Source organism: Maylandia zebra, linkage group LG12 (genome assembly GCF_041146795.1).
Source record: "Maylandia zebra isolate NMK-2024a linkage group LG12, Mzebra_GT3a, whole genome shotgun sequence".
In the NCBI taxonomy this organism is placed as follows: Eukaryota; Metazoa; Chordata; class Actinopteri; order Cichliformes; family Cichlidae; genus Maylandia; species Maylandia zebra.
Genome location: NC_135178.1, coordinates 5,744,936 through 5,771,538, shown reverse-complemented (window position 1 = coordinate 5,771,538; position 26,603 = coordinate 5,744,936). Strand labels below are relative to the sequence as shown.

The following is a 26,603-nucleotide window of genomic DNA, read 5'->3' as shown; positions in this document are numbered from 1 at the left end:
GCGGGGGATACTAAAAAATACAAAAAAAAAAAAAGTGATAGACGGTTTATACATGGACTTTTAAGTGAAATAAAAGCTTTCAACGAATTTAAAGTTCAGGTACAATTTTGGCAGCAGCTTCACAGAAAAGCAGCTTGTCTCAATAATGACCTTGTCTTTTCTATGCTGGCTAATGATTCAAGGCCATTGTGCTGCTCTGGCTCTTTGATTTCTCAGGCCTGTCCTGTACACCATGACGAGCTTCTCAACTTGGGATCATCCCCGGAGCCAAAGTCGTTACGAAGCAGAACGTCTGGTGTTTGAAGCTCTGCCTCCCCCCCCTTCCGACCTCTCGGCACGATGTAGTAACATATGAGCTCCCATGATGCTCGTCGACTCTCAGATATATTGCGAAAGAATGAAATGAAAAACAAAACATCTTGATTTTCCTTTAAGACCCTTAACCTTCTTGACAAATGTCATCTTCTTTAAAGGACGTCTGCATTCGGCATTACAAATCTAAATGCTAACAACTGTCACACGGCAAATTAAACAGAACCTTTGCTTAATTTTCAACTTGACAAGTTTCGACACGAGCGCTAAAGGAGTTCACATTTAATAGTTTATCTCAAAGCAGGTATACTTCTTATAAAATGAGCTCATAAACTGATTACGCAGATCAGGGAAAGCAACACCAAACCACTATCCTTCTGTTCTGCCCCCCCCCCCGCCACGCTGGGATTTACTTTTGTTTGACAAACACAGCTCAGGTCAGACTGCAAGGCCTGTGTGCTAAACTAAAGCCTGCTAGAATAACAACATGAGATTACATAGCTGCTCAGGTGCGGCGTATACCTTAAATTCAAGTCCACTGAAGCAAATCTCCTTTCAGATAGGTCAACACAATCACATAGCTGCATGGAGCAGTTAAAAGTCATCAGGAATTCCAGTCAGCTTAATAGAAATGGAAATAATGGTGGTTCAGCTTTGACATGATATATTTAAAAAAAATTTTTAAAAAGCACACTAAAATATAATGAGTGAAAATAAAGATTTTATTTTATTTTGGAGACCAATATACTTTCTTTGTATTTTCACATTGACCCCTTCCTCGCTATTCTCAGAGATAAATAAAAACATAATCAGTATATATACATCAGAACATACCAATACAACTTTGATAAGATGCTGCAGTTGGTCTAACTTGTAAAGACTGAACATGGAAATCAGTTGTGATCATGTATTCACCGGCATCTTCCGACCATGAAGACGATCCTTTATTTAATCTGTATCAAAAAGAATTGAAGTGCTTTAATTCTGCAGCTGTACAGCGCTAAGGAGTGAAACACGGACTCCTGAGTTTCACGTGGTTGTCAGTAGGTAGCTGTTCATAGCTCAACTGTAATGTCAGTACATGAGAAGCACAATCTATTTCCATATTGTATCAGCACACATGATTGTAATGTATGAATGTAGTATTGATCATAAATCTGTAAATCTTCTCAGAGCTCAGTGACTCAGCCTGTGTCCGTTCCCTCGTTGTAAACTGACCAGAGGCTGATTCGCTGGTCCTTTGATCCGGCAGCCAGGACTCTTTGTCTGGAGTCCCGGTGGTCAGAGAAAGCTACACTGAGCACCATGTCTGTGTGGTACTGTAGTACCGCCAGCGGCCGGAGCTTCTTCCAGCCAAATACTCTTATCCGGTGGTCCCAACCTGCTGAAGCCAGAAGTTTACGATCCATGCGGATACACAGCTGGGAAACCCCGGGGTTGACCAGCGTCACGCAGTCCTGCAGCTGTAAGAAAGAAAGAGGAAAAATATCTGAACAGGTGACTGTGTGCTACTAAAACACAACTACAAAGGCATTCTCGTATGTATTCCAAGCCTCGTGCTTGTTTAAGGATGGGATGTAGCATTTTTTCCTAACTGTAAATGTAACACCAAATAACCCATTTTTCATGCAAATAGAGGCAAGAAAAAAAACAGACATACTTAATAGATCAGTAAGTCAATTAATCACTACCGTCTGGGAAAATGTGGCCAAGGCAAACACCGACAATGAGGGGGCTATCAGCTGATCTGATGACTGAGGTCCAAGTGTGAGGCTGGAGGTCTGTTGAACCTGGCTGCATACTCCTGGGACTCAATCATCATCCATAAAACATTAGGGCACGAGGGCTGCGAGTAAATCTCTCGGCGACCCATTATTTGTTTTGGAGTTAGGGAGGCGTATTCTGTAAGCGTGTTACCTGTGTCGCCGTTTGGAAGAAAGCGAGAGACCATCTCGCTGAAATGCTTGTTTGCAGAGACCGTGTTGCTTTAAGCACCTCTGATGAATTACATTCACACTGAAAGGTCTGATCAGCGGAGAGAGACCTGATAAATACACTGCTGTAACATCTGCCTGCTAAAGATTAGCCACAGCCCCCTCTCCCTGTGATCAACAGCGTCCCACAGACTGTATCCATCTCTCTAAATGCGCAACATTCTGACAAATGAAAATGAATGGTGGCTAAGATGGTGCTCTGAAGGGCCCCGGTGTTGTGGGCATTCCTGGAGAAGCGAACGTGCTTTTCCTGAAGGGTAGAGATCTCCACCGGATCGCTATACGGGACCTAAACATCTGGCTGTGGGAGCTGAAATCAAACTGGACAGCGTAAAATTGACTTCATAAGTTGTGTCTAGGGAGACTAATGGTTTGGATGGGGAGGAGATGTTGGGAGAATTTATCCTGCTCCTGTTCTGGGCAGGAACCATCCGCAAGCTGCATGTGGAAGACATAAGCCAGGTACTCATAGCCCAAGTGGATAAAGTGGAATGCAAGGGAGAGAAGGAGCAGGGAGGAATGTCATTGATCATAACAGCAAGAAAAGCCAAGTTTAGAAGAGACAGTGATACCATTTCACTTTTTTTCTTTTGTTAGTCAAACCATCATCGCGAGGATGAAACCGTGTGCCCACTTCGCCCAACAGAGCCAAATCCACAAATACAAAGCAAACTAAGGGGTGAAAGATTGTTCTGAGCTTTGTTATTACCTCAGGTATTTGGTATGCCCCTACCTCTGTCCATCTGGTTTGCATTAGAGTCCTGATAATGATGGGTTTAAGTGTCTGTTTTTGTTTGTTTTGCTTCCCATAGTTTGTGTCAGGAAAAGGCATTTGTTTCATTAAGGGGTCAATTGCAGGCAGTAAATGGCTAATGAAGTAGTGATGGTCATTCAGCAAGGCTGCTTGGTTAATTGTTTTTACTTTCTGTCTGAGAAAGTGGAGAGGAAAAAGTAGTAAAAAGAAAAAAATGGCTGCCTTGTGCTATAATTTAGAATGAGTGATGCTCATGTGAAGCTCTGCCGGTTCCTGAGCTGCCGGCCATCAGTGTCGAGTCGCGAGGTGCTGGAGCTTGGACTGAAACAATCAGCTGACTGACTGAGAAGTAAAAGAGAAATAAAACTGTGAGATTCAATTAGCTGCCAATTTATCAATTCTAAACTTAAAGAAAAATCCAGGCCGGTTTTATTTTATTGCAATTAATTTTGTGCTGGCCTCACTTTGGGGTTAACTTTTAATTGCACTTTACCTGCTAATTTATCAGCAAATCACATCTTCCTGACAGGAAATGGGAGTTGCAGCCTAAAAGTCATATTAATTTTGATCATATAGATGATCTGCTTACACTTAGGACACTTTGGAGACCGTTGTTGTTGTTGTTTTTTTCGATAATGATTGAAAAAACAACAGGATGATTAAAACATTTTGAGAAACATTTTGACTTCGGTATTTAGAACAAAGCCATGTACCCTGATTCCAGACTTTGATTCCAGACACTAAGCTAAGCAGCTGCTTTTTCGAAAAGACAACAATCTCCTAAATGTCAAAAAAAAAAAAAGGATCAAAAATCCTGCTGCTCAAATGAGACTTTTTTAAACTGTCTTCTACAAACAGTTAATTGATTGGATTTGGCTTTTTAAAAATATGACCTATTTATTTGGTCCATAAAAGTGGGCCAAATAAATAAAGCTGTGCTTCAACTGGCTCTGAGGCTGCAGATTAATTTGAATTAAAAAAACCTAAAAAATAGTTGCAGCCCTTGAATATATTATTTCTAAATGTCAGAAAAACTCTTTGCTCTTGGAACATAAGACTATTGTCTTTTCTAACTCGATGTTCTCCGGCAGCAGCATTGTTGCTTTTGCTGTCAGGCCACACCACATCTAACTGAAAATGCAGCTGACTTCAAGTGCTGCCATTAACCAGTCCTCAGTCTCTAATGAAACCCATTAGCTCTAACCGGGGAGTCTTGGCTTGCATTATTTCCACCCCATTTTTCCTCAGATTGCTTCCTTGCTATCTCATCACAGACAGAATCCATCTTTGGTCTTCATCATTCTTTTTTCTTGTTTTTTTTTCTTCCCTTTTTGGAAACACTCCTTCCTGGGCTGTGTTACAGCATGCAGATAAACACACACAACGGGGTTTGCTGTCTAAACGCCAGATTTCTCAGCTGTCAGGAGGCTACCAGCTCTGCTCAGCAGCTGGGCCTATGACAGATCCAACACAAACTCACACTTCAGGATCCTCTTTCGTAGCATCTCACCAGAGCGAGCTGACGTTCAAAGGGAGTGTCCACTTGGCAGGTTTCACTCGTGCTTTGCTTCACTTTTTCCCCCTTCTTCTTCCCTCCTGTCTTTAACCTTGGTCTTGGCACCAATCTTGGTGTTCACACTGATCTACTGAAATGTCCCATCATCGCTCACTCACTCGAGTCTAGCGGCTGGAAGGGTTTTCACAGGTATATCTGACACACCCTGTCCCTGAATCACACTTGGCAGTGGGGAGATTACAGCCTTTTGTCACCTTGTCTGTTAGAGCTCGGCTCTGGCTGACAGGAGATGGATGTGTCAGGTGAGCAATCCCATTCAGAAAAGATAGGAGGAGGAGGAGGAAGGGTGATGCCTCATAAAAAGAGTGAAGATTTTTTATATTGCAGCACAGCTGAAGTTGGGCTTGATTTGATCGGATCCAAAAGCCAGGACTCGACACTAGCAGTTGCAGGAATTGTGGTTTCCCAAAGAAATCGTGCAGGTGATAACAGGGGATATTTTTATATTGCTGTGTATGTGAGGAGCAGGATGTCCACCTGTAGAGAACTGTCATCAGCTCCAGCAACAGCTCACTGTCAGACACGCTTGATTTACATTGCTAATCTTCCCCTGTCTATACCCCGTTTTCCCTTCTCCAGACTGCGACTGCTGTCTTTTTCCCTCTCCAGGAGAAACCCGTCACTGCACGTGCCAATGCAGGTGAGCATCCACCTAAATGAGCGTCCATCTGGTTTAACAGCTTGTAAGTCTCACGTCTTTATACAACATAGTCTCGACCCTGACAAATTCTCAAAAATGCACACTGCACCAGAGCAGAGGGGGAAAAATGCTATGAAATGATATCAGGCTTTCCAGGTCAAGCAGAAGATAAAGGCCTCTGGAAGCCATGTGAAATACATTAACCTCCATTCCTGAGGCTATCTGTCTTTATCTGGCCTTGATAAGCTCACTTCACAGCCTTTCAGCCTCGCTAAATCATAACTGCGCTGCATTGTGTCACATTCAGTTTCCCCACCGTTTCACCAAAAAAAAGGAGAAAAAAAAGCATCCAGCCAGCTCTGCTGCACTGGACTGTATCGCAGGGGTAATTTGTGGGAAGTGGGATGCTGTGGCACTTACAGCCTCCTCAGCCTTTATTGCAGCCTCCCACTGTGAACTACTGTTCCCTTTACTGCAGATGTGTTTTTTGTTTGGTTAAGGGGCCTCTCAGGTTTTGATATTTTTATTACCTCTCAAGGGTCATCAGTCAGGACCCCGGGCCAGGGTCCACCAACCGGCAGGTCCCCCCTGCCTGCCTGCTATGGCCACACAAAAATACTTTTGTGGGAAGAACTGAGGATAGCTGTCTGGACGTCACACTGAGCTGCACTTCAGAATAATTTAAAAGCCCCCGTTGGATCCTTTCCCTCTCCTTGTGCTTTCTGCCTGTCATACTCATCCTGGATTACACGCTGAATCAATATTTTGTTGCTCGAGCAAAATAAAGCAAATAAACCCCTCTCCTCCTCCTTTCGATTGAATCAAATCCTTCGCGGTGTTTTCCTAGACACATATTTAGGGGTGAAAAAAAATGGAGCTTCGCAAATATTTCTAATTCAAGCATTCATTTGTAAAAAGCCTCGGAAAGAATAATACCGCTTTCACTGTGCAGGAGTGTACTATATCAGCCTCAGGTTCCCCTTGGCTCGGATTCACGGGGGTTGGCTGAAAAATAGGAGCATTCCCTTTTGCTCATGAAATCAAGAGAAAATACAGCTTCAAATGAGGCGTTAAGTCTCGGAGGCGTTGGCTGTTATGTAAAATGAATTATGGTACAAGTTGATATGATCTCTTTTGGTGTTAGTGCAGATGCACTGGCATGGAATTTATTGTATAGACAGGACATATGTTTGAGAGTCTGTGTGTTTTAACAGAATTATGGTAAGAGGAATGTTGTATGCTAAATGAATTAAGTATGCCTTGATTTTCCTCTTTTTAAAACCAGAAAATGACACACATTTTTCTTCCCAGCTGTAATCAACGGTGACGTGAGCATATCGAGGTCTAGTATGCGATTGTGTATCAATGTTCATGTGGGTGGTAAGACTCTGGAGTGACAGCCCCAGCTTGGCCCTTGGCCCCCAGCTCTGCCAATGCTGTGTAACCAGCAGCTGATTTATGGCCCCTGGAGCCCTGCTGAGCCTCTTCCTCTTTGGCCCCTGATGTTTTCCAAGCAAGCCCAGAGAAAGGTAACACTCCTCTGCTGCTGCCAGTTCCTTTTTATACTATTTCTAGGGACTCTCTTGTTCAACAATTAGTTAGCAGGTCAGCTTATTTGGGGTCTTAGCTAGGGACGCTTCAGTAACCAATATGAATTAGCATGACTAGCTCAACCAAGGTAGTTGTATCCTTTGGAATACTTCTATTTATTATTAGTCCTTTATTTATCCAGGTAAAAAATCTCATTGAGATTAAAAATCTCAACTTCAAGAGACACCTGGCATCATGTCTAAAATACCTTCAGTACTTAACCCTAATTTGGCAGAATTGTTAGTATTATTTGATATAAAGAAAAGTACATAGTGACCCAACTGAAACATCCGAACAGAAAAAAACAGCTAAAATCAAGCACAAATCAATTTAAGTCACAAATACTTAATACAGCTAGCTAAAAGCAATGATTAAAGCTATGTTTTTCTAAGTTATCACTGCGGATTAGAGGTTACTGCAGGTGTATCACAACAAACAAATTCACATTTTCACAGTTTGAGAGTGACTGACCAGTCAGATCAAACGCTCTGTCCTCTACTGACCTGCAGGTTGCTCTGTCCATCCAGCCTCCAGGAGGAGAGCGTCTTCTCAGAGGAGCCCGATACGCCCCTCAGACTTGTGGTGTCAAAGGTCAGGCACATGACAGGCTCAGGGTGGGCTTTGACTTGGCTCAACTTGGACCTCTGGGTTACGTCCCACAGCAACAGAGAGCCATTCTCGTATCCAGCTAACAGGAGAGGCCCAGAGCCCGAGTCTGGCTGAAGAGAGGAAGGAGAAGGGACAGCAAGATGGAGAAGAGGGGACAGAAAGTGAAGCATGAGTTAAGATGTTAGATGAGAGCTGTGTCGTAAAAAAAAAAAAAACACGGAAACCACTGCGCAATGCTGGAAACTGAGAGGAGCAGAGGTTATCATCCTGGAAGCTCCCGCTGACACTCAGAGAAACGCTCCATTCGTCAGCTTGCTGCTCTCTCTTTCCAGCACTCCATTACACCACTCCTCACTTTGCTCCTCATCTATATTACTAAGCCACAGACATCAAGCATGCACAGATAGAATACTACATAAGGTAGTGAAATAAAGCAAAACGCTGAAAAAATGCTGCTTTTCTCGACATGTAGCTGAGATTTTGTGTTCATGTCTTCCTGACTATCTCCTCATTATGCAATGTTCTGGTTTTTCTCCACTTTAATGTGTTCATGTTTTATTATTTTATTCTATTTTGATCATTTTTGCTACCAATATAACTCCTCTGCAAAAAATACTCTCAAACTGCATACTCGCGATCTAAAAAGAATAAATAAATCGAACTTTCGTACAAACCCGACACATATAATCTGGCTTCACATCCATTTCATTTCCGGACGTTCCAGATCCAGCTTGAATGTTTACAACTGGCGAATCCATCAGAGTAAATCTTTCAAATCACATGAAATGAAATGAAACCAAGTGTGCAAACAGGCATCAGACAAAATAAAAAAGAATCTTCTGTTAAATATATAGAGCAATCTATGGTGACCATAAAATAGAGTTGCATGCATATTAATGGGGCAAAGTCAGCAGTGTAACATTTGAAAAGAATAATAAAGCTGTGCCTTCCCACTGTTGTGAGTCCACAGATAACCTCTGAGTGCTCGCTTCCTCTACAGCAGTATAATCAAGCCGGCTCAGAGGCTGTGTGGAGGTGTAGCTGAGCTTGTAAATTATGTCTGTGGACAAGCACATAAAGGTGGGCTGGTGAAAAGTAGCTGCCTTATATAGGCACTGCTGGAGGCGAGATGTGAAGGACGAGGGAGGGACACCTGGTGAGATTTTCCCATCATCCCGCTTCCTGAAAATCAAATTTTTTCCATAAAAATACAAAACACTGTAGTCCGTTCTACCGTAAATACGTTCGTTAAAACGCCCTAATGTGGCCTGAAGAAACAGATATGTACGTATATCCTAACTCATGCCTTTACTTTAAAATACCGCCAGGCCTCCAGAAATAGCACAGTGCCATGCGGAAGGTAGGAGGGTAAGAAATTTTTTCCATATGTGCAAGGAGGCCGTGTCTGCCATTTTTTCCCTACTCATGTCCAAGTCCTCTTCTCACTTAACGCCCTATATTTCTCTTCTTGCAGCTTTAAACAAATTATAGACAGAGTCGTGTATTCCTTCCAAACACATCAGCGAGGACGAACACTAAGGGATTATGAAAACAAATAAAAACACGTGAAAATCAGTGGCCCCTGCTTGCCGGCAGGGACCAGGCTAAGCGTTCCAGGCTAGGGGCCCACCGTTTCACTTAAGTGTAGGACTTTGCTGATTGATGATGTCATGGGTCAGAGGTCGGGGAACCCTGGGTAGACATGTAATTCATTATATCCTCCACAGGCCTTTCTACAAGAGGGCTCTCTGCTGGAGTGGGGCTGGGGCTCAGGGAGAAGATTCATCACCAAAGAGCAGCTGGAAAGATGGATGGAAGCTGGCTGGAGATGCAGGACCAACGGAGGAGACTTCTCTGTGTCGTCTCCAGGATGGCAATGTCATGTGACTTTCAGCCATGTTTTCATAGCTGTATTTATGTAGCGTATTAGCACGTAATTAGAGACTGATTTATTTTTTTTTTTTTTCCGTTTGTTTTAGTGCACAGGACACTCGCTGAGTAGAAAGAGCAAGTAGGAATGGGACACAGAAAATGATCTGGGCAGAATTAGACCATGGCCTCTGCACCCTTTCAGCATACAGATTACCTACTCTACCAGGTGAGCTATAGAGGTGAGCTATAGAGGTGCCCTATAGGCCGATTTTCATTCTTTTGGCAAATATGCCAAGACATCATTGTGCCATTTCTACTGTAAACATATCACAACCCCAATGCTGTGTAAAATGTAAATAAAGGAGAATGTCATGATTTGCAAATCTCATTGTCTCATATGTTATTCACAAAAGGACAGAGCAGAAATACCAAACGTTTAAACCAAGAAAAAATTCCATCTTAATAAAAATACTGACTCATTTGATGGCAGCAACACATCTTTAAAAAGCAGAAGCATAGACAGTTTAAGGTTGTCTTGCTCCTCCTTCAAGGCCCTCTTTGAAAAGGTCATCCATCTAGCTTTGATGGTGCCTTTCCAGATGCAGGCTTTTGAACTGAGCACTGATAACTAGTCAGATGGTCTCTCCTTTCCTTAGTCCAAAGGACACGGCCTCCATGTTTTCCAAAAGAGAATTTGCAAATTTTCATTCGGTTCCACTTTCCCTCAGTCCATTTTAAAAGGGCTTTGGACCAATTTCTGGATCATGTTCATGATGTGCATGATAGGGTGTTATCCTGCATGTGTAGACGGAACAGCAAACGGTGTTTATGAGCTCATGCAGTGACTCCTATGACAGAATGTGCCTGCTTGCAATGCAGCGCAGCCCAAGGACCCGCTGGAATCTAGTACATATTTTCATCTTGGTCCTTTGAATGATATTATGCACTGGTAAAGACTTTGCATTCAGGTATTCAAATTCTTTGATGAACATCGTTCCAAAATTGTTCCACAATTTGTTAATGCAGTTTTTTTACATATTGATTCTATTGTGAATAAAATATTGGTTTATGAGATTTGCAAAACCAGTTGCATCCCAACTGTTTTAGTCTTGGAGTTGTATTAAGACTTCTAGTGAGATATACATGCTGTAAGGTGGTGTAGCTGTGTCCTGTTTGACAATTAACACTCTGAGCGCTTTTGTACTGAATATATTAAGTATATTATATTTTATTAATATTCATTTATTCGTTTCCTTCCTTCTCTTGTCTGCTGAAACAGTGTTTAATGTTTAAAATCCACCTGCCGCTGAAGCATCAGAAACTACAAATATGACGTGCACAGGTACATGATATTGGTCAACATAATCAACATACATAATACTTATGTTATACATATAACATATTATGTAAGGCAATAAAAATATTTACACAGTTTTCTAAAACTCATCACCAAATTGCTTGCTTTAGGTAACCATCAATTTTGAAATGATTGTTTTTAAAGAAAGCTGCAAAACCTTAAATTTCACAATCAGACAGAATGTTTCCGCTTCTCAATTTTACCATGTCAAACAGAGTGAAAATTCTCCTATAACCCTCTTTTCCTCTTTTTAAGTTTTTTCTATTTTCCTCCAGAATACATATCCAGACATCTTTACAGAAAAGTTTAACGACTGTTATAGAGGTCATTACATTTTCTAACTAAGAGCTTTATTCACAAATGTGAGCAGATTAAATCACAGTTCTGAGAAAGTTCCTCTTTCTCAGGAAAAAAGTGCAGTTGCAGCCCTGAAGCACTTCAGTTCGATTTCTGGTCACAAATATTTTTTTTTGATGATTTGCACATCATAAAATCAAAAAAAAACATTTGTACTTATTATTTTTGTGCAATGCCTCAGTTTACACCAGGGATGTCAAACTACTTTTAGAAACATAAAGCATGTGCAGCTCACTTTGATGTGGGCGAGATGAGTGAAACTCACTTTCAGTGTAAAAACATTTAACTGCACATTTAATCCCTGATATATTTTAATATAAGATAAAGAAGTGCAACTTTATCAGGACATCTCAGGTCACTGCCCAGACTGTCTCATATTTATAAAACAAAGTTTTTGATGAAAAAAAAATTTTAAACAAAATTTCTATTGTACATGGTGAAAAACTGTCATTAAATTGTTTACCTAACTACTTTGTTGTAATATAAATGGCTGTGTGGGGAATCCTTATCAACAGGAATAGCTGTCAAATTTATGAATATACAGTAAAAAAGTTGAAACCTTTATGCCCTCCGTCGTATTTTCTAAACATCTCCAGTGGGCCGGGTTCGGGTCTTTGCTGGCCCGGTGCTGACCCCGGGCCTTAAATTTGATACAACTGGTTAAGACAAACAGAAGAATGCAACTTCCACTGTAACTGCCATTTAGCGTTTGTGTTCAATATTAAAATTAGTCATGTTCATTTTTTCAGAAAAGTTAAAGTAAATAGTGGTAATCTACAGGGGCAGATTGTCACAAAGCAGGGCCATAAACATCACAGACTTTACTGACAGCAACTAATATGTGCCATTTATTGGTGATGTTCTGTACTGTTTGTCCTTGTTTATTATAAGGTATGTAAATGGTCAGTGGTACTTGGATAGCACCTTTCAACTCTTACCGATCACTCAAAGTGCTATTTACACTACAGGCCACTTTCACCCATGTCTTAAACATTTTCTACCCACACACTCACCCACCAACGATGCATCACGAACAATTTGGGGTGCAGACTGGAGAATCCGCTATGATCCCAGGACCACAGCCATCATACATGAGAATTTTTATATTAACCTATATTATATAGTTTTATAGGCGTATAGGTTTTTCTGTATTTTTTTCCAAGGACAATGTAAAGGAGTCATTTACACTAACAATCTACTCTCTATTCAGCTGTGCACTGTTGCTTTCACAAAGTAAAAACATAACAAGATAACTGGAGAAAAATGGCATCATGAAGCTAATAAATTTTCGGTGTCGTTTCCTTGTGTTGTGATTCCGGCCTAAATCACGAACAACCCTCAGACCAGTTTGTTTGCTGATGTGGCCACCACAGGCCTCGGGCAGACACTGCTTCAACATAAGGAACCAATCGCCTCCTTCGCTTTTCGTCCCGGTCTCACCATGATGTCATGGCCACGAGGCTGCAAGGTGATGAGCTGAGAGTGATGGATATCTGTATAGGAACATTTCCTTTCCCCCCGCCAGCCTCTGTTCACATTAAAAGCCTTGCACATCATATATCACTACTGTCCCCCTGGCCAAGCCTGACATCGGCACACAAGTCAAACCCACATGTGGAGGCGCTTTCCTCCTCCTCCACTCGCCATCGTTCATGGCTTCCTAGCCGATCAGATGCAGAAAACCCTGATAATAAGCTCTGTCACCTTTATGTCATAGCCCACTAAGGGCTAGGTGGGATTTTAATGGAGTGAATTGTGGCTAAATTTGGAAGAAAGTGCTGCTTAAGACTTAATCGTTTCCATAAACTCCTGCAGAGAGGTCTTAAAGGCTGACAATAAATCTGTTGGTGAGTCTGCCTTAAAAATATAGGAGGATAATCGCTTCTCGTCTCAGCAGTGGGAAGAAAAGAGGGAGGGGTGGCGAGTGCGAAGACAGAGAGAAGAGATAATTGGCAGTGGCTTCTTCCTGGAGTGTGTGTGATAGGGAGAGGCAGGGTGGAGAGATGGGGATACAGTTGGGTCCATATATATTTGGACAGAGATGACTTTTTCTTTACTTGTTTGGTTCTGTATGTTACCACAATGAATATTAAATTAAACAACTCAAATGCAGTTAAAGTTCAGCTTTAATTCAGCGGGTTAAATATAAAGTTTGCATAAAAATGTGAGGAACTAACAGATTTTTTTTTTTAAACACGAGCCCTTATTTTCAGAGGATCAGAAGTAATTGGACAAATTCAATAACTGACAGTAAAAATCTTATTTCTAATACTTGGTTGAAAAAGCTTGGATGGCAATGACAGCCTGAAGTCTTGAACCCATCCACATCACCAGATGCTGGGTCTTCAACAAAACTAAAGAAAATTCAAGAATATTCCACTACTTTGCTTCAATAAACTCCTGGGTTGCTTTGGTTGTATGTTTTGGGTCATTTTCCATCTGTATTATGAAACACTGACAATCAATTTGACTGCATGTAGCTGGATCTGAGCAGACAGTATGTCTCTAAACGCCTCAGAATTCATTCGGCTGCTTCTGTCCTGTGTCACATCATCAACAAACATTAGTGTCCAAGCCATCACGCTGCCTCCGCCGTGTTTTACAGTTGATGTGGTACACTTTGGATCATGAGCTGTTCCACGCCTTCTCCATACTTTTGTCTTGCCATCACTCTGGTAGAGGATAATCTTGGTTTCATCTGTCCAGAGAAGATTTTTCCAGAACTCTGCTGGCTTTTTTGTTCCAATCTAGCCTTTCTACTCTTGAGGCTTATGAGTGACTTGCTTCCTGGGGAGTCTTGTTCACTTGTTTGGCTGTTGTGAAGGGATCTCTCATCACCATGGAATTTATTCTGCGATCATCCACCACACATGTCTTCCATGGACGTCCAGGTCGTTTTGTGCTGCTGAGTTCACCAGTGCTTTCTTTCTTTCTGTACCAAATTGTAGATTTTCCCGCTCCTAATATTGTAGCAATTTCTCAGATGTTTTTTTTTCTGTTTTCGCAGCTTAAGGTTGGCTTGTTTTATTTGCATAGAGAGCTCCTTTGACCGCATGTTGTCTGTTCACAACAAAGTCTTCCAAATGCAAGCACCATACCTCAAATCAACTCCAGACCTTTTATCTGCTTAATTGATAATGATATAAGGAAGGAATTACCCACACCTGCCTGTGAAATAGCCTTTGAGACAATGTCTGTCCAATTACTTTTGGTCCCTTTAAAAGAAGATGGCAGATATTAAGGAGCTGAAACTCCTAAACCCTTCACCCAATTTGAACGTGGGTACCCTCAGTAAACAGGTAAAAAAAAAAAAAATGTCAGCGTCCAAATATATAAGGACCTAACTGTAGCTGTTTCAGCCGTTGCTTCCTGCTGTGTCAGGTTAAGGAGGCAGTAGGCAGCATTTGAGCATTTAATGCGAAAGGCAAGATAACGTTTGTATTTTTTTCTTCTCGTGACTGAGGAAAGACCTGCCATTGTGTGTTTGATAGTGAGTGAAAGAAGGGGTTGTATGCATTCACAGATGCACACAGACAGGGCCGGGTTTTCAGTCTTTTCTTGCGCTCGGAAACTCTTGAGTCACTCAGTCAGTGTAACAGATGAACATGCTTTGAAAGGAATCGGCCTGAAATGATTTACAATCACCTGGGCCCTTCGGCTTTGAAGTCAGACAGCTGCCTGTGCTGTATTACAAAGATATTATATAATTTATAATGATATAATTGATCATTATGTTTTCTGGCACTCAACGCTCAGCCAGCTTTGGTTCATAAATCAGATGATGAAAGGTGGGTGCAACAGTGAAATCAAAGGCAAACAAGAAAAAACACAAACATGGTGTCAGCAGGCACCGAGACTCTTTTCTCTACAACATCACAAACAATGTCACTTTTATAGGCTTTGCTTTTGACTTATTAACTCTAATTAGTATTACAGGGATGCTGGGCTAAGTGTGCACAGGCCAGCAGCTTGCCTCACTCTGGGGTTCAAGATGATAAGCTGTGTTTTGATTTCTGTTGCCTGTAAACTGCACAGCTCATTAAATTTATGCAAACCATCCACAGCCTTGCATCAAAACCCCCCATTCAGTCCCTCCCTGCAGCCCCAAAACCCGGAGAGTTAATAATTAACCATAAAAATAATTACAGGGTTGCGTTAATGGCTGGAAAATAAAACTTTCAACGGCAATCACAAAACAGAAAGCTGTAACTTCTTTTGCCCAGATCAGATTGGATGTACAGCTGCAGGCTGATATATGGCTGTGAACCCCCGGCCTTTCCAAACACTCTAATTACAGTGTTGGGACTCGCTGCCAGCTGAGAAGAAACGCTTGGAAAAAATGATGCAGGACGAGTTGTCGAGCTGTAAATCACGAGCCGCATCTCACGTGTGTGTTTTTTGTTTACTTTAGCGACTTGTCGTGGGCCGCTGTCCAATCAGAATGAAGCAGGTATGTACGGATGTGTGAGCTTTTATTAACAGTCATGAAACAAAAGGTACATCGTTCTCTGGCTGTCAGTGTGATTTTCTTTTTTTGGATAGTGTGACTGATCATATTGTGAATTTCCTTATTTTCTGTTATGTTTCACTGGTGGCTCCTAATTAGACCTGTGCAAAATGTTCTAAAAGACATTTTAGACAGTTTTGTACTAGACGATATCTAAGAAACACATCTCTGCATGTGAGCACAGAAGCTCCACCATATTTTAGTTGAAATGTATATATTTATATGAGGGGCAACCAATCAGAAGAAAGTTGTCCTGAAGGGAGGAAATAGAAATAAAATAGCTCCAAAGATAAATCAGAATAATTTTGACCTATGACTCACACAAATGTCAAAAAAGATGGGGGGCTGTAAATGAGCGGCATAGGGCCCTTTCTGAGTGTATCTGTGCATTTCTCAGTGTGTGCTGGTAATGATGCAGAAAAATAGAGTAACAGACAATTAATTAAAACATTAATTAAAACAACTCAACAATATCTTTGAAGAAAACACTTTAAACTGATGCTTACCTGCCACAGTTGTAGACACATGACCATCCCCAGCTTTTCTTCTGGCACAAGGGTGCAGACTGCAGTCTTACTGGGCAGCTCGATAATCTTGATCTGTGGAGAACACGTGACAATTACAGGTTAAAACTGAAAGGGTACCATTACATTGCAAAGAAAAGGATAATGATGGATTTTTTTTCCTGCACAAAATGTGGTGTCTCGCCATCTTGCAGCTATTGAGATATTTAAGGGGGTCAAGATAAAAAGGCCGGGGGTCACCAGAATCAGTAGCACACATCCCAAGAGAACAATGGATTTCTGTACAAAATTTCATGGCAATCTATCAGCGTAAAAATGCTTTCATCCCAATCAAGGTCGTGTTCCTGCCAAACAGGACTGCTATCTCTCACCCCAAAAGCGAAAAATGGCAGCGTATGTGTTTTCATTAATCTGTTTTCATTACTGGCACAAAATTATATATACACACAAGTTCTAATTGCCAAGTTGGAATTTGTCTGTCTTCTGCATTCAAGTAACAAACCTGCAACCCAAATCCATACTTGCTTTTTCAGGACCTCCACGGATCCAAGTCCCTCCAACCAGCAGTACAGTGTCATCCATCAGCGCAGAGCAGCCGCCTCACTGTCTATAATAAATCCTGCTAAAGGCTCACCCTGCGACCTGAGTGGTGTTTTCCTGCACACATTGGCACTGATTCTGATAAAAAATACACAGACTAATGATGATGTGTGTGCGTGCACGTGCGAGTGTGTGTACCCACACATCCTGACCAAAGCTCATTCCTTCGACTTTCTCCACGCGGATGATATACACTGCTCATATTCATTCTCATTAGGCCTCAGATTAAACAGCCCTTAAAGGAAGCGATCTGTATTTTAGCGCTAAGCCACATCTGTCCTGCATGTTTACCTCTGCGTGCCTGACAAAGAGGGCCTTTAAGGACTTCTCTGTGCCTCAGGTGATCACTGTTCTTGTGTGGCATCACACTGCCCATAAATAAAACACCCACGCTATTAATTAATGTTTCTCCCGTGGCAGCAAAGCTGCTGGCAGGAATCTCACTGTGAGCAGTAAACAATAAAACCACGTGAAATAGCTTCAGATGGAAACTGCTGCCTGTCTCGGTTACATATCTAAATATCGCCCCGTATTTTGCCCGAGGCGCTGAATCATGCCACTGTGAATGCTCTGTGGCAAGTGCCTCAGTATTGTTCCTTAAGGTAATTCATTAATGGGTGTGTTTTTACTTGCAGATGCATGATAGGGATCTGACTTGGTCAGTTATGTCTGTGGAATGGGGTGGAGAGCCCAAAATGGAGTGTGGCCTGTTTTGGTCTGCCGTTTATGGGTCTGTAGGTGTGTCTCTGTCTGTGTCTGTTGGGACAATGGCATTATTGAGGTGCTGGGAGTCACAGGCGCCCTGATGCCTGGCCCACTGGACCGAGGTTAGCAGAGGCACGTTTGACTGGATCAGGTGACCACTCCTTCCCTTTCAAGTGTAGCTCTGCCACAGAAGAGCACGTAACATGAATCTGGAGGCAATAAAAGATGGCTGAATAGCTGGCTGCCCCATCCTGCCTCACCACTCAGACACTGGCTCCACACAAAACCAAACAGGCGTGTGGGTGTAGAAAATTAACCTCAAGACAGACAAAACTGTGATTTCATTCCACCATCAGGACTGGGCTGGGATTCTTTTCTCTTTAAGCCACCATTCAAAGACAAAAATGTAAACAGCTACTTTGACTTTTAAGCAGGAACATGCTCATTACTTACTGTAAAGCACAGTTAAAACTGCGCTTTGCTTTCTTAGGAATTCTCAAAGCCATGTGTTTTAGACAAAAGCATTCAGGTAAAAGAATGTTACTAACCACAACCACAATTAACCAACATTTAGCTGGTGGTCAGTACTAAGATCCTGACCTTCAAAAGTGCACACTGATGCATAAAATCAAGGTTTGCTAATGATGCCATTCAGATCACAGTTTGACAGTTTCTGGCTGCAGAGGGCATGCTCATGTGTCATGTTGACACTACCTGAATGGATTCAATACGCTTATGGATCACATCAAATGCAAAACATCGGTGGAAAGATGACAGAACTTGCAACAAAAACAACTTTGAGGAACACAATTTTCCGAGAGCACACTTACGGTATCAAAACCCACAAATATGTGTGAATTCCATTGAGTTAAACAGCAACAGCAAGTCTGGTCAGGTTTATACAGGATGTGTTTTTACACTCAACTCAGACGGTTTAAACCAATTAAGCTGCTCACCCAAAAAGCCGAGCTATTTATATGCTAACGAAATCCTTCCATGTCAGTTGAAAATGAAACGGAGCATCAAGTTACTCATCAAATGGGAATTTAATTGAATGCGGACGGATGCAGTCGAATCTGCAGTGTCAGAAGTAACACTTTGCATTTTTCAGTAAGCATTAAACAACTGACTTCAGTAATTACATTACAGATACAATTATGTTGTTATTTTCATTGCAATCGGTCTTCAGTTCTATGTAACAACCAAACATGCTTCTTTCTTCCTGAGCACTTGTGCCACAATCAGCTGACTTGTGTTTGTCTGCAAATTGAGTCAAAGGCAGAAAGAGCCACAAATTAAAGCTGAGCATTTGCTGACCCCAGCCTGGCAGCCAGAGCCTGAACTTCAGCAGGTGATCTACCTGTTCATGTTTCTGAAGTAGAATCACTGTTGTGATCGCTTTGAGGTCTCTTTGGGCTGGCTTTCATCTTTGCTTTGTGTTCATACATAAAAACTAAAAGAAAGACTGAATGTGTTTCCTTGTTAGGACAGGGAGTTGTGTTATTGTGTGGGACTGGCCATTATGTGATGGTGCACTTCAGGTCATTTTACGGAGTAACAAGAAAATAATGCAACGAATAATTTAATGCATTACTTTCTCTGGCAAGTAATTAATCAACATACTCCATTACTTTTAAGAAAAGTAACAAGTAATAGTTAGTATAATACTTATATAACACTCAATGTAGTGTAATCAGACTTGCATTCCTGTGAAAATGTGTGGCAAACATTTCTAGATATTATAATAAAAAGTTGTCACACTCACTAATAGAAACTCCTCTACCTCAAGAAAAAGATTCCATTTTTAACTTAATTACATTATATCTATAATAGGAACCTTTAAGCTTTCCCTTGTTTTCCCTCATGTCTATACAGTTACAATAGCAGATGCTCATATTAAACATAGCTGAAGTTTCAAATAATGAGTTCAGCATAAGTACAGCTAATCCCTGTGAGCCAACAGCTCAGGCTTCAGACAGTTTTGTCTACTCTTGGTTCTGTATCATATTATATGGTAAGACATCAGTGAAAGCGGATGTTCTTAATATAGTTCTCTCAAGTTCACACCTGTTGTTCAAACTTTTTATTCACAAGGCTCGGACAGTAAGAAGTAAAAAGAAGCAAAGGAGCTAAAATGTCTCATTTTAGACTAAGAATGGACTGAAGGAATTCCAAGGCTTAGTATAGGACAAGTATCATCTGGATCTATGGATCATGAAAAGTAACTCTTGTGGAGACCAGGAATAAAAATATTGAACTGGAAACAGATTCCCTTTAGGTTCAGAGATTTAGCATATGCCAGCATGTGCTGATAAAGAGGCGGGGGATGAACATGGATTGTAAAGACAATTGAATGTTGACACTGCTGATGTCTAACCTCCTCCGTCTGCTCCCCAGCGTAGGCCAGAAGGTAATTTGCAGGGCTCATCTCTACAAGGGAGCACTGACAGTATCCAACACTGCCAGTCCGCACAGACTCCACCAGCTCACTGCGACCTTCACTCACGTCCCACCAGCAGACCTGCATGTCCCGGCCCTGACTGCGCCACCAACAGGAAGAGCGAAACCAGAGCTGAAAATCTGCAGTTATTCACTATTATATACTTTTTAAAATCAAACAGTTTGCATAGAATTAAACCACAACTGACATACTAACAACATTTCTTATTCACAAATCCTTGCTAAGAAAATAAAGGTAAGAACCAGACAGCTGAGAGAGGTTTACCTGATGAGTGCATCTGCTGACTGCAGTGTGCTGACCCAGATGACAGAGTTACCAGAGTGAGCTTCTATGATCTTCTCTGCCCTCCTGCTGTTCAGGTTCCAGATATGTATGGCACCCTTTCCTGACCTGCAAAAACAAGGATGCTGCTTTGTAAAGGATCTTTAATGATCATCACGTACATAGAACCTTACACTAAACTGGTTCTGCTTTACAGTAGCTACAAAAATGGTAAGATTTACTCTTGTTCAAAGAAACTAACATTCAAAAATATGAAGGAGCAAATCGTGGCTCACCCAGAGAACAGGAGGGGAGTGCCCTCTCCTTGGCAGCTAAAGTGAAGTGTGTCAAGGGGTCCGCCCGCCCCCCTCAGGGTGTAAATGGGGGATGGAGAAGGACGAGACATCCTTTGGTCAAGCAATCAAAACGTGGCAGAAAGAAGGCTGAAAACTAGCGCCGCTGCGGTCACTGTAAAAGAAAAACATGAACATGAAATCTGAATGTAACACGTGACAGTAGTGTATTCTGAGGCTGATGGCAATAAAATGCTTACAGTCCACACTGGATTGCTCCACAAATACCTCTCAGAGACTGCACAACGTCTGATAAACGTATTTTATGCAAAACAGGATAATTGGACACATTTTAGATGAACAAAATAGAAATGAAGTGCACACCTAATATGTCAAATAAGCAAAAACCTTTTATGCACAAACACTGAGCACGGGCCTCCTTGAGGTGCTTCACCCTTTCTCTTCCACACAGCAGACAGATGTTTTATACACTGTCTGTATTTTCTCCATTGTTAGTAGCTACAGACCCTGTGGCTCTCTTTCGGTCTTCCTCCTTCTAGTCTGCGTGAAAACACCTCTCTTACTCAATATGTCATATATCACCACTTCTGACAGCTGAATTACTGTAAACACAGAGAGCTGAGCTTCTCATTCCTCTTGATCTACAGCCGTTGTCCCAGAGGCAGAGGTAACAGCTCGGGCTTTTAAGCTGTTTGTAGACTGGGTAGCTGAGGAAACCAACCTGACCACAGGCATGCTGCAAGGAAATGATGCTTCAACACTGAACAATCACATGTGAATGGCTGATATCACAGCTAATAAAATGCTATCTATGTTTAAAATCATGGTGTCAAACTACATGAAAAGACACTTGCCAACACAAAACATACGGATGCACCAACTGGGCTATTATTAGTATTTATGTTTTGCACAGGCATGTGGCCCACGTATATGTAAATGGTAATTGGTAGTTCTTATAAAAGTGCTTTTTCTACCCATTCACACACATTCATATAAGCGCTTTTTTCTATGCTTTTTCTACCTAAGTGCTTTCTATCTCCAATGGATGCATCGGAGAGCAATCAGCACTACAGCCACCCCTGTAAGCTTACAGGCATTCCCATCCAAGTACTAACCAGGCCCAAACTTGCTTAGCTATTCCCACATTTCTCTGCCTTAATTTATTCAGTATTTGTTGTGATTCGTTCCTCCATTTTTTAAGTAAAACAAAAAGATCATCATTAAAAAATTAACTGCTTTTCATCATCACCTTTGAACTGGGTTCAGAGAAGTGTATCTTTCCCCTTGGCAAATCTGAGATGATCAAATGAGAAGCTTTGGATGAGGTGACACAGAATTACCTTTTTCAGCCAGTGTAAAAGCGATATGACATAACAGGTAAAAATCAGCCACTGACATTATCTATCCACCTATCAGCTGATATGTCCCACTTGTGTCCAGTATATTGATAGCAGTTAGTATAGGGAAGAACACAATGTTCTGCAAGAACACATTTACTCCAAATATGAACCAAGATATATAATAGTAAGAGTCACAGGCCCTGACAGAGCCCTGATTTCAGTTTCATAGAGTAAATCTGAGGATACACAATGAAAGAATGGAGTCTACCAAAATCTACAAAAAAGTAACATAAGTTCTCTATAATGCTTGGCTGCTACACCAACTGATTAATGGCATTGTTTTCCAAAGCATCCCCACAGGTACCTAAAACTGGAAGCCTTATTCTCCTGCCCCGACTCACTCCCCTCCCCTACTTTTACTTATCATAACCCTTGCTCTCTGCAATCAGCAGACACTGAAACTGGAGCCCGAGGCATTCAGGAGCAGCTCATTTCAGGAGGTTAGTGGTTAAATTGTCCATGTGAATCTGTGAAGCGGAGCGACAGAGACCCCCGATCAACCTCCCTAATTAAGCACATAACAGTGTAGTCCCATGTTCTAACAATGACGGTTATTTCACCAGCTGTACTATTGATTAATATATAAAGCACAAATTGAAAAAAAAAAAAAAAAGCATCAGCTTTTTTACCCTGTAATTAAGTTGGTCTAATAAATTAATACATTTCAGAAAAAGTAGGAAATTTTCATTCATTAAAAAGAACTTTATGTGAATTAAGTGCTCAAAACTTTCTGAGCATAATTCCTGCAGGTGTCCTAACTTTTCACAATAACTTGCAAACCCTCTGTGTGTCTGACAGCAGTGTGGAACAAATGTTACTGATGCATTATTATGACAAAACTCAACTGCCTGAAAGGTACCTAACAAAGGCCGACAGACTGCTTGGTCATGCTACAACATCACACAAAGGCCTTGAGAAAAGAACAGGAGAGGTCTCAAAGCCTGGCGGACTGGCACAGTATCCAGACTGAAACTCAGCTGGATCTGGAGCTGTACAGAACTGAAAGCACAGCAACCAATAAGTGCAAGACATTTGTGGAATCTCCAACGACAAGATTGAGACTGAAATTTGGAAATGTTTAAGATACTGACCATTAATGTCACACTTTTCTCGGAACTGAACCAACAGAAACGCCTTAAAGCAACAACTGTACAAACTTGTTTTGTATGGTATGAAGAAGATGGCAGCAGTATTTTTATGGGTCTATCAGTGAAGCTGCTCCTCCTGTGAATGGGTGGGTAAGACTACATTCCTTAGTCCTGGGCCTGTGTGAGTGTGTGACAGGGGGGGGGGCTAACCCTGGTAACAGGTGGGTTATGCCTCCCTTATTGTCCTCTTCCAGTGTTGAGCTGCGAGTCACACTGAGACCTGAAACTGGCTGTTTTCATTGGCTTGCTGTTTCGACTCGCAGAACTTTCCACTGGCGGCTGCAGCTCGCCGTCACCTAAAAGACAACAGCCGGAGTCAGCGGCGGACACGCGCTTTGCAGGGGCTCGAGAACTGCAAAAATAAACGCACATCCAAAGGATGAGTATAATGGCCATTTTCCCCCAGCCACTACTTCCTCAGTGAGGTTTTCCAGGCGTCAGCATTTCCAGTCGCTGAACTGGCCCAACAATGGGCCTGCTGTTGCGGCTGCAAGCGAGTCAGCTACAAACCCAAACACAAACATGCAGGCAGCTCAGGAAGGGAGAGAAAGACACTGTAAACAAACAACATGGTGACTCGAAGTCACCAAAATGTATTTTCAAGAAGGAAGCAAAGCAAAGGGGGGGATCTGCCCTGGCATTTTTCAAGCCAGTAATTTTCACTTGTGAATGCACATCCGCTGTAGTGGTCGAGCTGCAGTAAAGCTGGCAGCAGGATCAGGTCAAAGAACTCAAAATTTACTGGGTTGCTTTTTTTAATAAACATAAGAAACCTTCATAAGGTGAACTATAAAAGACAGGAAGACTCTCTGTGTGGCCATTGTTTTATTAAGCATGTTCACAATGAAAAAAAGAATAGCTACACCTAATTAAACCTGTGTATCGTGCACAAGAATACTAAATCAGGGAGACTGATTAATACGCCTGAGCTGGTTTTAGGAGCCAGCGGGAAGAGGCAAGAGAGGACTGAGGCTCCTGCTGGCCCTGTAACAGATAAGACAGCTCTGGGTAATCTGACTCAAAGTCCACGGATAAAGGCAGTTTGTCTCTTCTTGGGCCGTCTGTCCACACCTACAGGGTAATTAGGCCTAATTATGAGAGAAAGGTCCGCTTCCCCTTCATGTTATTAAATGAGAGCCAGCCTCGTCCGCCAAGAATCTCTCAACACCAGCAAGGGGCTGGCGACCTTCAGATCAAACACAGCGACTATCTGTGCCCCCCTTTGACTGCGCCACCACCCGTTACCCTCCTCAGCATCACTGCACATACGAAGAGGGAGGGGACACACAGGACAGTCGTTATGATATGGGGCATCAAAGTTTTTCTATTTTTTGTTTTTCCAGCAGAGTTGGAGGGGAGAGTCCTGCACATTCCTCGCTTGGTGCTGTATCACGTGATCGGACGCTACCCTCCCGAGCTCCTGAACTTATGGGATTGTGCCATTCATAAATATAAAGAGCAGGCAGGGAAGGATATACTGATCACAGGGGTTGATGATGGGACCTTTTATAATGCCCCAGCTTCACAAGAGCCATTATGGAGCCATGGAATCCCAAGATCCCGTTCCGTGATATGAGCCTCATCAAATATGAGATCTGAGCTGCATGATGAAAACCCAAAGCAGATTACACATAGCTCAAAAGCTCCAGTCTAGATGTGCCCTCAATGAAAAACCTACTTTATGACCTATCAAACCAGTAATATTCCTTTTCTTAGCCAACAAAGGTCAAGAAAAAGCTTCCAGATTCTTCTAAGGCCACTACATCATACCTCAGCTATTAGTCATACTTCACTATTAGCTGTTTATCAAAGGCAATGCTCTTATCTGCTGCTTCCCTGCTTTTTCTGGTCATGATGGCATTTCCACCTCGCTTGTTGATCAGTGGGTGGTGAGCTGATTCTACAACCATTAGTCAGCCCTTCTTGCCTCAGCCCTCCCCCTTTCCAACTAATACAGGTCCTCCTGAGGAGGAAACCAATGTGCCAAATAGAGAGCGAGCTCCATTATAAACATGCAGCTAGAAAAACAGAATGGGAAGTGGCAAGGAAGACACACACCCTTTATTGTGTCTTGGTGGGGGTAATCTGGACTGGATAAACAGCCCAGCGTCAGATAGTGGCTGAAGTCAGACACAAGTGCACCAACACCCACTGTCAGTCACAGATCCAATGAGCGGGAAGAGGCAGCATTGTTCGCGTGAATGGCGTGAATGCTAAGCAGGGGCCACTGCAGATAAGGGCTCAATGCCTTGTGGGAGTCACTGATGCAGGCACTGATGGAGCACCATGTCAGAGGGTCCTGATTTAGGAGGTTCTGACTGTGGTCAACAGGTACCAAGAGCCTTATCTGTTTGCATTATCACCCATTTCCTCCATCAGGTCATTTGCCTGGGCACTAGAGGAAAAAGGCACACAAGAGGGTCGACAGCTCGAGGGTCATCATACATCAACGCACATTTTGAGTGTGATCACCTTCGGATATATGGGGATTATGCTGTCAACGCAGCAAATATAGGAAAACAAGTGCATTCTTATTGTGCTCTAATTCAAAAAAGACATCATGCATTGAGGGTTGGGGAACACAGGAAACAGCAAGTTGTTACACTTTGTCAGACTGCACATCCCCCACTCCTTCAGCTGTCAGTCATCTTCAGGGGCAGCGATGAGTGACTGAATGCACAAATCAATGGTGAAAAGTTTGACAACGGGATAACTAGTTGTAGGTGGTGAACGGCTCCTGGAGTTCAACCAGAACGGACTCTTAAATGTGACCGAGTAACAAAACACCATTTACAACACCTGTCCAGCACCTGTGCATTCCTCAAAGGCTGTATAGGCTCCATATTCATTGCTTTTCTAATACAATAACTAACTTTATAACCTGTAAATACCAAAAAAGAATTTCATAGATGATATGTAATAGACACATATGCTCATTAAAAAGAATTGATTTTAAAAATGTAATTTCTCCTTGACTTATTTCTCACACTCCATTCTTCAATAAATAAAAAAATGTATAAATATTTATATAAACCTCCCTCACAACTAATTCCAACACATGTCACGAGGAACATAAGCTGTAGCTATCACTACAAACGTCGCTCAAAAAAATAGTACTTTTAAGTACCCTTCTGACCTACAGGAATGGTACACCGTGTATTTTATCCACAAGAGTGGATCCACAACAGAAATATAGCTCTCATGTTAATACAGCTCAGAGGGCAGATAAGAAGCTGCCCTCCACGCAGATGCTGGACTTCACATCCGGGATTTCCGTTATTCGTTATCTACTGAAGGAGATATGTTACACAAGCCTTTGTTAAAATCTAAAATACTGACTTTAAAAAAAATGTTTGGAGGTGCTTTGGTTTCTCTCGCGCGATATTAGTAAGAAACAGGCTAACGTTAGCAACGTGGCTCGAAAATAGCCCTAATAAACATTTTTAGATGTCAGGAGTTATTGCTGGGTATAGTGAGTACACAGTTTATGAAAAGAAGTAGACGCTTTAATGAATATTGTTAAAATACCATTTGAGCGAGACACCGGTGTTTTCACTGCAGCTGTGGGAGAGGCGATACAAAGCATGCGCCGCATCTGAAGGACCTCTATTTACAGAATATG

General features: G+C 42.0%; 1 protein-coding gene and 1 long non-coding RNA gene across 5 annotated transcripts in view; one reads left to right on the top strand and one right to left on the bottom strand.

The window, feature by feature from the left end:
• Positions 1–16,789, top strand: part of LOC105941280 (uncharacterized) — a 20,116-nt gene extending 3,327 nt beyond the window's left edge. For 2 of the 4 annotated variants that reach the window (XR_013101082.1, XR_013101079.1), the window contains 4 exons: positions 9,203–9,358; positions 9,455–9,573; positions 15,473–15,511; positions 16,626–16,789. This is a non-coding gene — a long non-coding RNA (uncharacterized LOC105941280). Of the gene's footprint in view, positions 1–9,202; positions 9,359–9,454; positions 9,574–10,626; positions 10,690–15,472; positions 15,512–16,625 lie in introns of all 4 variants that reach the window. The other 2 variants (XR_013101080.1, XR_013101081.1) reach the window with 2 other exon arrangements.
• gnb1l (guanine nucleotide binding protein (G protein), beta polypeptide 1-like) lies at positions 1,014–26,603 on the bottom strand. Its single transcript, XM_004567266.3, has 7 exons — positions 26,510–26,603; positions 20,416–20,587; positions 20,123–20,248; positions 19,775–19,937; positions 16,075–16,167; positions 7,370–7,585; positions 1,014–1,775 (listed from the first exon to the last, which is right to left on the bottom strand). Exons 2-7 carry the CDS (start codon positions 20,523–20,525, stop codon positions 1,497–1,499), a joined length of 987 nt encoding a protein of 328 aa, XP_004567323.2. The 5' UTR covers positions 20,526–20,587; positions 26,510–26,603; the 3' UTR covers positions 1,014–1,496.

Excerpts from the sequence above, each read along its gene's own strand:
- gnb1l (XM_004567266.3), bottom strand. The coding sequence starts at position 20,525 with ATGTCTCGTCCTTCTCCATCCCCCATTTACACCCTGAGGGGGGCGGGC. Across the intron at positions 19,938-20,122 it reads TCAGCAGATGCACTCATCAG|TCAGGGCCGGGACATGCAGG; the intron begins GTAAACCTCTCT and ends TTGGTGGCGCAG. Across the intron at positions 1,776-7,369 it reads ATGGACAGAGCAACCTGCAG|CTGCAGGACTGCGTGACGCT; the intron begins GTCAGTAGAGGA and ends TCTTTCTTACAG.